General features: G+C 34.5%; 1 protein-coding gene across 2 annotated transcripts; it reads right to left on the minus strand.

Annotated features, from left to right (window-relative positions):
• Positions 1 to 1,217: 1,217 nt before the first annotated feature.
• On the minus strand, positions 1,218 to 10,360 carry LOC121858263 (sodium-dependent phosphate transport protein 1, chloroplastic-like). 2 transcript variants are annotated; one of them, XM_042354570.1, is made up of 10 exons: positions 10,237 to 10,360; positions 9,387 to 9,582; positions 8,342 to 8,501; positions 7,981 to 8,093; positions 7,088 to 7,225; positions 6,750 to 6,794; positions 5,605 to 5,806; positions 5,301 to 5,445; positions 3,227 to 3,341; positions 1,218 to 3,080 (listed from the first exon to the last, which is right to left on the minus strand). In XM_042354570.1, the coding sequence occupies exons 2-10, from the start codon at positions 9,579 to 9,581 to the stop codon at positions 2,925 to 2,927; spliced, it is 1,269 nt and encodes a 422-aa protein (XP_042210504.1). In that variant the 5' UTR covers position 9,582; positions 10,237 to 10,360; the 3' UTR covers positions 1,218 to 2,924. The 2 variants fall into 2 exon arrangements, with proteins under 2 accessions (XP_042210504.1, XP_042210505.1); XM_042354571.1 differs by lacking the exon at positions 6,750 to 6,794.
• Positions 10,361 to 10,764: the final 404 nt, after the last annotated feature.

The raw sequence follows: 10,764 nt of genomic DNA on the forward strand, positions 1-10,764 counted from the left end.
CCAATTTCTTTTGGGAGATAAAGAGAACCAGAAAGTAGAGGAGAGGAAGATTCACCCCCTTTTTATTTCTCCCTCCTTGAGAAAGGCACAAGAAGGGAGCCTCTCAATCACTTCTTTCTCACCTTCATTGTCCTCAGGTAAGAAATAGTGTAAGAGAGGAAGAGTTATAGAGAGAGGGGAAGTCTCTCTCTCCTATAAGAAAAGGGTAGTAACCTGTTGTGTTGGTTACATAGCTAAACATAGAAAGTCTGGTTATCTGAGTGGAAAACATTCAGGTTGGTGGTGCTACTTCATGCTCAAAGAGGGTTATCTGTCAGAGCGCCTATATGTTTACCCTGATTTTTCCCTGTGTATTTTTAAATCATATATTTTCTGTGTCTCTTTAAAATATCAAGTGAAACTATAACTTCTTTTGGTAATTTAATTTTAGGTTAATATATTAGGACCCAGAAGGTATCTCTTCTTTCCTATAGGCACTAATGATATACAATTTGGGATATTTACAATCTGTTAGGGATGTGTGTATTAGTGTGTACAATAAACTTTCATTATTACTTATACATGATCCATAATAATGCTGATCAAGCTGATACAGAAAAAATAAATGACTCCATTCCATCATTCACATGTACTGTAATGCCCCACTATTGTAAGGATTTCCAAACAGTATTGGAAGTACGGTACTGTAGTGTATGTACTGTATTATTCATTGCATAAGACCTGCATCTAATAAATGAGATAAGTTAGGAAATACAGTACAGTTCATATATTAGAGATACTTATCAATACTTGACTATGGCAGTATATAGCCCAACCCCACTCTCGTGAGTGGCAGATTTTTCGGAAATTCAAAATTCACCTGTCACAGCAAATGGTCTTTATCCTTGATTACAAATATATTGACCTTCCCCTAATGCAGCGGCTTGTACCTCCACTTTGACATGTTAAATAGTTCATATGATCAGGCAGTCGGGGCTGCCTATCTTACTGTATGAGCACAGCATTATACTGTGCAGGCATACAATACCTCAATTTATGATTGGGTTGCATTCCTAAAAATCATATTGTAAACCAAATAGTAATTGCATCTTTTATCCATTGATTATCATAATAAACTGGTAGATACATCCCTATTAAAAAGGTAATAATTTCCAACACATGATAAATGACACCTTGCAACACAGGTTAAATATTTGGGTGTAAAAAATAAAATGTAGTTCAAAGCAGCAGCAATTTAATGAAAAACAAAATTTAAATTTGCTTAATAGTTACCGCAGTTAATTCAAGCAGTCCTAACACTCAACCAATGGCGGTCATCTTTTTGTCAGCCTCAGTGCACCTAATCATTTAAAGTGCGGACTCTGCAAGGTCTCTTACCACTAGAGGTACTGCTACTGCTTGTTTCACTTGCTGGTCACTTTCATGACATCTCTAAATATGGTAAATCATTTGAAAAATGCAAGATACTGCCAGAGAGTTCTGTAGGTGGATTTGAAAAATTTCTATTAGCTTGAAGAAAATTTCATTACAGCTCACTGTAGCTGGTCAAACTTCTTGGAATATATTATGTTCATTGCCTTTAGATATTCAATAATGGCTGATTATATATTTCCACCCATACCAAATTAAAATACAGGGGTATGGTAATGTCATTTTAAAAATATTGAAGGAATGATATCTCATAAACATAAAAAAGCTTCATTCATTTACTATTGTAACCTCAAAATAATCAAATAAGAGATATGTAAGTACAGTACTGTATACCTGTATTGCATTTTTTTATTTTCCAGTTTTTCTTATTTCTACTACAGTACACCAATACAATAAAGTAGTGTATGTGTTATCACATATCAAAACATATACATGTATAAATACAGTATCTATTTTAGATGAACTGGTACTAATGATGTGTACCCATCATTAGGTTGAAGTACCTAGAGCATTACCTTCTGCTCTGATATCTTAAGTGCTACTAAACGAGAGAGGAAAAATATCAGATGTACTATATGGCAACATATGGTGGCTGCCATTACACCAAAAAATAATGATAATACTGTATTTACATTTTCACACCTTGTGTGGCATTCTGAAAGTGGGGACTCCTTTAAGTAACACCTATAGTGTATAAAATGAAAAAGAGACCAAGTACTTATCAGTCTTTCTCAAAGGGTTAATGTGTAGTCCAGTCCTGTGCTTGTTCACTTAACTGGGTCTATTTTCAGACATTTTTATACACACTTTAGTGTACTTTATCTTCTTCGCCACCGGTCGTCTCTCTATCAATACACTGCTGTATACTATAAGACAGAAAATACAGTACTACATTAAAGATACAAATTACTATAACTTAAATACTGTACAAAGATTTGAAAATACTGTACAAACTAGTGTAAAAGAAAGTATGAACTTTGATCTTCGTACAGTACTGTACAGTATTGAAGAGAATCTGGGTAGTCACTAAAACTTATTTTTCTTTCAGGGGCAAGGAAGTTAGAAAACTTCAATGTGGATGGAACCTAACCCCCCATTTTTCCATTGAATGCACTGATTGTTGTTAAGCTGATCCCTTAATGCAGCATTTTCCAGTAATTCATTACCAGGTAATGATGAGATTAATACCTGTATACAGTCTCTGTGTGTGTGTACATGTGTGTGTGAGTGAGTGACAAACAGAATAATTGAAGTGAGAAGAAAACATCTAGAGATAATTCTTCACATCTTAACCTACTTTGTCACATATCCACTGTGTACCTCATACTACTTCAAAGACTATCCTAAGACCCGACTGAATAAGTTCGAATAAGCCGAGTCAATTAGCTTTTGTTATACTGTACAGATCATATATTGAACAAAAGAAACAGGTAAACCAGAAATTTACTAGAAGTTTTTATATACATTCTCTACTATGTAACTAATTCCTTATGTCATAGAACAGGTTTTGCAGAACTCTGAGTGTGGTATATCATTGATGCAGTAAAATTGATGGTCCCAGCCAGAAAGAAGACTGGAAACCACCGTCCATGTGATGCTACAACCAGTTCTGCTGTCAATGGTCCACACAAGATCCCTGGTATTGTTGCCTGAAAAAAAAAAATCACCATCTTCAGCAAATAGATTTCCTGTAGGTGAGTAATATATACAGTATTGGAAGTTTTCATTATATGATACAGTAATGCATTCTGTAAAGAAATACACTGTTCCCAAATTTCATGGAAGAAACACTTACAATTGTATTAGATATAGCAAATGTAATTCCAGCATGGTTAGGGGCAACATCTGCATGATTACTTAAGTGTCCTGATGAATTGGCTGCACATAAACCCATAGCCATGGATATTACCCTGAAAGTGAAGTGAGCACAGGGGTATAATTAATGCTTAAATTCTTGAACAGCAAAGAATTTCTTATTCATTACAAAAAGATTAACAGCTATATACAGTATTCCATTTCCCAAAAATTACAATAGGTCAACTTTGACCGACATATACAGTTGTACCCAACTTAACGCGGTCAATTGAACCCAGAGGGTCCCGTGTTAAGTGAAATCCGCGTTAAGTGAACAACAGAACATATGGGATTAATTCCAATAGAAACCGGCCTGACCCCCAAACTCCACTTTTTGAAGGCACATACCTATGTTGTAGTAAAAATAACATCTTAATTTTATGATGGTACATGCACACAATTAATACTTAAGAGAAATACAGTCGCCAAGTTAATGTCCATTCAAATAATGGACTCAACTCCCTCCCTCTCTCACACTACACTCGCTGGCTCTTCCCTCTCAGAGAAATTTTTTGGGGAAAACCACTAAATTTTAATAAATAATACCTCAAACTAAAGTTAGGATAATACAATTGACATTGCTGGATTCCTTGTAAGACCAGGAATATTTTGAATATAAATGTCATATATTTTGCACAAAAGATAACATAGTTACCTAGAGAAAAATTTTTATCTAAAATTTGTATGTTTAATGAAAAATATATGATGTTTATATTCAAAATGATCACCAAATTATAAGAATTCCAGCAATGTAAATTATATTCTGACCGGGTAATTTGTATGAATTTTATGAGCTAAAACAAATATCTTCAGTTAATAAAAAAAAAAATAATCTTCACAACACTATCTGTCAATCAAAGTACCCCACCTTGCCTCCCCCCCTCTTCCAACCGCGCGGTCAGTCCCAACCCTCCCCCCCACCCCCCACCAATCCTCCCTTCCAGGGTTTTTAACATTTAGTATTAAATAATACCTCAGATTAAAGTTAGGATAATATAATTGACATTGCTGGATTCCTTGTAAGACCAGGAATATTTTGAATATAAATGTCATATATTTTGCACAAAAGATAACATAGTTAATTTGAGAAAAATTTTTATCTAAAATTTGTATGTCTAATGCAAAAATATGATGTTTATATTCAAAATGATCATCAAATTATAAGAATTCCAGCAATGTAAATTATATTCAGACCGGATAATTTGTATGAATTTTATGAGCTAAAACAAATATCTTCAGTTAATAAAAAAAAAAATAATTCTTCACAGGGTAACAGATGGTCGGTCGGTCCCTCCCTCCCCCCCACCCCCCACCAACCGTCCCAAGGAGATGTGTGGGATAACCACTAAATTTTAATAAATAATACCTCAAACTAAAGTTAGGATAATATAATTGACATTGCTGGATTCCTTGTAAGACCAGGAATATTTTGAATATAAATGTCATATATTTTGCACAAAAGATAACATAGTTAATTTGAGAAAATTTTTTATCTAAAATTTGTATGTCTAATGCAAAAATATGATGTTTATATTCAAAATGATCACCAAATTATAAGAATTCCAGCAATGTAAATTATATTCTGGCCGGGTAATTTGTATGAATTTTATGAGCTAAAACAGGCAGTCAGGCAGGGTGGGGCAAATCTAAAAATAGCGTCTCGAGCCGGACACTCACCGCGTATATGTGGAAAAAATCGAAGTGAAACCGCATTAGGCGGGTAATACTGTAATGTGGAAAGGCACAAGTTGTTTAACCCTTAAATGACAGGCCGACAGCAATTGTAAATATTTAATCGCTTTTTGTATTGTGACTCGTGTCAACTTTTCTTTCCCCATCAGTTGTGTTTCTTGTCCTCATGGAGAAAGTATCTAGCAATTCCAGTGACATGCCATGCAGAAAGACTCCCTCATGCAGTAGTGTTGACTTGAGCCCTTCACTCACATTTTATGGTCTCACATAAAATAACTCTGGATAAATTTATACATTATGGTAAAATTAAATTATTAACTTACAAGACTGCAACAACCAGATTGGAGACTTCTGGGAACAGGGCGAGACAAATTCCAGGACCCATAAGACCAAAGAAAGTCATTAAGCGGCGCACCCTTAACACCGGCCACCCAACTGATATCAGCTGATCGGCAATATGACCCCATGCTGTTGAGAATAAATATTTAAAGGTGTATTATTTTAGGTTTGCACTACAAAATTACAATTTCATCTACTTTATCACTTTTTTATTGAGTACAATAAGTATGTAAAAAACCCAATTGATAAGTACTATATTCTATAATATTCTTTTTATAGTTTACTTACCAACACCACACAGAGAGTTGATAATATAAGGCACTGCAGTGAGACTCATGCTTTCCTTATTTGCTCCAAGTGTTCGTGATAAATAAGTTGGCAGCCACTGCATAATGATGTAGTTGCTCCAGTTCATGGCAAAGTGTGCAATGTATATAGACCACAATGACCAGTGGCTTATCCATTCTACCCAGCTTACACACGTTGCCTCCTAACATAAAAGGAAAAAATAATAAACCTCAGTGATACAACAGCAACAAAGTAAAGAGCTACGTATGCTGGATAATGTTCCTGGCAATACCACTGACAAGTACAGTAAAGCCAAATCTGTACAGTACAATACACAATTTTTCAGGAACACATTTCCTTACAATAAGAAGTCTACAGTATATACTGTACTACACTTGTTTTGAAAACCAAATTTTTCCTCTTAAAGTAAATAAATTAACCACAAAAATAATGTTATACTTAAAAACTAATCTACTCCAGCAGCATAATTCACTTCTTATCTATTATGTCATATCCATAAATTCGTTCAATATACCACATCAAACATTTCTTCCGTAATGGTATAAAAGAATCACTTTACTACTGTACCATAGTTATAGCCAATAGTTTTCTCAATTATAGATACACCTGCATTCCTTAATCACTCCCTTATGATAACTGATCAATGGTTTTCAGAACTAAGCCATAAAAGATGCACTATACTCCAGAAAGTTTATAGCATGATCCGAGGTCAAACATAGTAGATGTGAATTACGTAGAGTTGGAATGCTCTCACACACATGTAAACTTGGAAGATTAAAGGGTAAGTGAAGAAAAAGCTGAATGAGAAGGTGTATATTAACAAAGTCAGTTTCTAACAAGGAGAATCATATACATTAGTCAAAATCTGTCAAATAAACAAATGAAAAATTGGTGCTTGCTGCAAGGAGTGAATGCTGACAAAATAAATTAGGCAATGGCAGGCAAAATAAACACATAAATACTTCTGATGAGTACAGTGCTGCTGAAGAAGAAGTAATTCAGCTCACCACAAACAAAATGTAAATGAAGTGGTTTTTCTCTTAATAAAATCAACTTGGCAGAGGTTCTCAAGCTCCACTGACTATAAGCCAATGCCTTATTTCCAATATTAATTTAGTGTTTACCTTTATCAGTGCCCTTATCTCTATTTGTTGTCCAGCTACTTCTTTCTGTGGTATAAAGTTCACTAGTAGTACAGGTACCTACATTTTTTCTTAAAGTAGAGAAGTAGTCACTATTTCATTCCCTTAGGAGTCAAACATATATACTAAATATAATTTTTTCAGGCAACACTGGCGAGTTCTGAATATAAAGGAGTGGAGATAATTATTGGTAGTGGAGGTCAAGAAATATTCTGTTTATATTATCTTGCTATAAGGGTAGGCAAGGGATGATGGTATTAATAAAAATACACTTGAAGTTGTTTACTAAAGTATTGTATTGAGAGTAAATACTGTAGTACCTTTTCAATAAGTTGCTGTCCCTCTTCATCTGAGAGAATGGGTGGGTCATGGTAGGTCAGCAGCCAACACACCACCCACACTAGACCCACAAATCCAAATAATTCAAAACTTACACGCCAGTCCAAGTGAGGGACAAACTGAAAAATGAAAACAACAATAGCAAATAAATCTGGACAAATCATGGAAGTATTGCACTAAAATAAAATAACATAATCATAACAAAAGGCTAAATGTCAAAAGGTTGAATAAAAATAATGGATTGATTATGAGATCCCATTTTATAACTGAACTGAGATAAAGCAACTCTGTACAGTATAGCTATGCATGTTAAAGGGACTACTACCCACACTCCAGGACTTTTAACTTTTGTGAATGTTACCTAAATATCAAATACATTAAGAAATCAGATCATCCTCCACCCTCATACCAGATTCCAAAGGCCAACACCTGTTGAGCATAAACATGTACAGTTGGTCTTTTGCTGGCAACTGTACATAACATTCATTTGTTCAACATCAGCTGCATGGACCCCAAAGTCAGAACCAGCTCACCTCAAAAAGGGGAGGGAGGGATGCGGAGTTGCTCAGTCCTGAGTGAGTTATAAAATGAGAACTCGGAATTAATCCACCATTCATAACCTTACATTGAGACTGAGCAACTCTATACAAAGCACAAAAAGAAAATTAAAAAGGGAGGTTGAAAATGCTAGTTGACTCCAACAGCTGTGCTCAGCTTTCATAAAAATGTGAGTAATCTTATCAAAATGATTTACAACTAGGTCTAAAGTAAGAAGAAAGGTAAACCATACCCATGTGGTCCTGATCCTAATGACTGTTAACTACACATATGTATGCACACATACACAAAAATAGAGCAATGAATTCAAACTAACCAGAGATGCAACAGTCTGGCCCACAGAGCCAGCAGCAACCATATAACCAAAGGCTCGGCTACGTTCTTCAGCTGGGATGTGTTGAGCAAATAGTTGAAAGATTGTTGGTAAACCTAAGAAAAAGAGATTTTATGAAAAATTTGCCATTGCTTGTAGCTCACCCATGACTATAAATAACTTTCATAATGTGAATTAAGAAGACATCCATTGTGCATGTACAATATATGTAATGGATGTGATGCATAATATATCCATAATTCAAGAGAAAAAGGGAAAAGTACGGACCAAAAAATTATCTTACAAGCTTTAATCCCATACTACATTTTCATTAATTTGTATTTGCCTTTTAAACATAACTCACCAAGTCCTTCTCCAAGTCCTAAAATAACTCTCGCAGTGATGAGAGCTGGGAGATAAGGAGCAGCTAATGGTGTGGCTGCAGTAGAGAGAGACCACAGCAACACAGCAAAACACAGAACTCTTCGTCCACCATAACTGTTGACTGCAATCGCTCCAATAATCTAGGGACAATAGAAACAGAAATGAAAAGCAAAAGGCTGATGCTTTAGTTAAGTATTTCAGGAAAGTGTTTACTAGAGAACCCGGTGAAATGCCAAGTAAATGAAAGAAAATTGTGCTGGTATTAAAACACATGAAATTTACAAGAGCACTAATATCAAATGCTATAAAATTTTCAATTTTATTTAATTTCTCACAGAAGCTGAGGCCCAAGAGCCTAAGGACTTAACTCCCTGGACTTGATGGCTATAGTGTTGCTCAATCCCAGTGTACAGTTTTAAAAAGGAAATCTGGTATGGCTTACATTCACAGTCAAAAGTCTTATTGTTCTCGCCACTTCACGAACCCCAAGATTCAGACGCATGGCCGGAGAAATGCAATTGTGTCTACTGCGTCGGCTTCATGAGTCTGAATCTCAAGGTTCAAGAAATGGCAGGAGAGACGACAGGACCTTTGACTAACTGTGCATGACCATTGGACTTTTGTCTTTGTACTGTACATAAGATTGCGGTATTGAACTGTGAAAGGGTTAAAATATAGGTTGACAAAGCAGCCCTGCTTGCTATTCACCAATAATATATTAAAATATTCATATCAAGAAACTGCAATTTTCTCATTAGAGTGTTTCTCTTGCTGCACAAACATCAACATTAAAATACACATTACAGCATATCATAATGGTAAAACGATTTGCATTAAAGAAACCTTGTCCAAAGAGACAAAATGTAAAATTAAAGAAAAATATTTAAACATTACAATTACAGTACTGTAATTCCAATTAAGTACAAGACAGTATTATAAATAGAAAATTAAAATGTAATGAGCAATAAATTACCATTCATAGTTACCAACATTAATATTCATATTACAGGTATAGTACTACTAACCTGGCTCGTAAAATAACCGAAAGCAAATCCAGATAAGATCCAACCTTGCCAATATAAGTTCCACTTATATTCACTTGCCATGGGAACAATGGCAAGTGGCATTAGAACTCTGTCTGCAGCATTGATGAAGTTTGCAATTGAGCACAGCACCACTACCTTTGATTTGTACCCAAATGAGCGCCACTGACACTTCATCCTGTAAATATACATATTATCAATTGTATTAAATTGAAGATGAAACATGTATAGTACCTAACTAGAAACAGAACTTGTAAAATAACATAACAAATAAAAAAATTCCTAAATCTAAATAAGTTGCCTAAACAAAAATGCAGCTCCAAAGAACTAATGTATCAACATTCTGTATACACCATAGTAACTTTCTAAGAGATTATGTTAAGAATTCACCAGAGATCTTTGAATGGGTAATCTATATTAATACCGAAATGTAGGATTGATCCTGAAATCCCATATCATAACAGGATCATGTTTGAGTAGCTCTGTATTGCGCCTGAACAAGCAACCTGAGGACATTTCCCCACAGTTCGTCTTTATGATATTTTTTATAACAAAAGCAGATGAAAGCGTTGAAAGAAAGCATAAAAGTGATTTACAAAAAACATATTGTTCATGCATATTTCGTCGATTTAATGAGGTAAGAAATGCCACACATTTGGTAAAGATATTCACTCTTAACTAATAAACTTCATGTACTGTACACCTGTATTTACTGTTTATACAGACATATGTACTATACAATAAGACTAGCAGAGCAAACATATGAATACGCACCTCCTGTTGACAATATGTTTTCAAAATAATTAGACTCATTAATTAAAGATATACATACCTGTGACACTTGCATTCCACAAAACATCTGCACTTTAAATACTGAAGGCACCACTCCCCTTGAGCACTGTAGCAACACCTCACTACTACACCGTCCAGTTGGCAGAGATCATCACACGTCAAGTGACAAGTGTTCGTTTACTATAACAAAATCAAAACATATCAACATTTATAAAATAATCTCTTCATTCGTTATTTATAATATTTATTTTCATTATAGATATTAAGATATTTTTAATTTCAATAAATCTGCATCAGAATTGCAGTTCTGACAATGTAAATTACTAATATTAAGTGGAGCCGAAGCCATGAATCAAGGTGTTCGAGGATGTTGGTCTTTGTAAACAATAATGTCAGGGTTTGGGTCTAAAATACATCAACATTTACCGAATATCAATAAAAACTGTGATTATTTGATAAGTACATATATATTTCACTCACATATTGATATATTTTTTAATTTTTATTATTTATATTTATAAAATGATTTTTTTAAAGTATTCTTATAAAGACTTTAGATCAACACGTG

The sequence above is a fragment of the Homarus americanus genome, unplaced genomic scaffold (assembly GCF_018991925.1).
Source record: "Homarus americanus isolate GMGI-L3 unplaced genomic scaffold, GMGI_Hamer_2.0 scaffold57980, whole genome shotgun sequence".
NCBI lineage: Eukaryota > Metazoa > Arthropoda > Malacostraca > Decapoda > Nephropidae > Homarus > Homarus americanus.

Bases quoted from the DNA above. Each gene is read 5' to 3' on its own strand.
- LOC121858263 (XM_042354570.1), bottom strand. From the start codon at position 9,581: ATGAAGTGTCAGTGGCGCTCATTTGGGTACAAATCAAAGGTAGTGGTG. The intron at 6,795-7,087 runs GTACTACAGTAT...TTTATACCACAG, and splicing joins GACAGCAACTTATTGAAAAG to AAAGAAGTAGCTGGACAACA. The intron at 5,446-5,604 runs GTAAGTAAACTA...TATTCTCAACAG, and splicing joins CAACTCTCTGTGTGGTGTTG to CATGGGGTCATATTGCCGAT.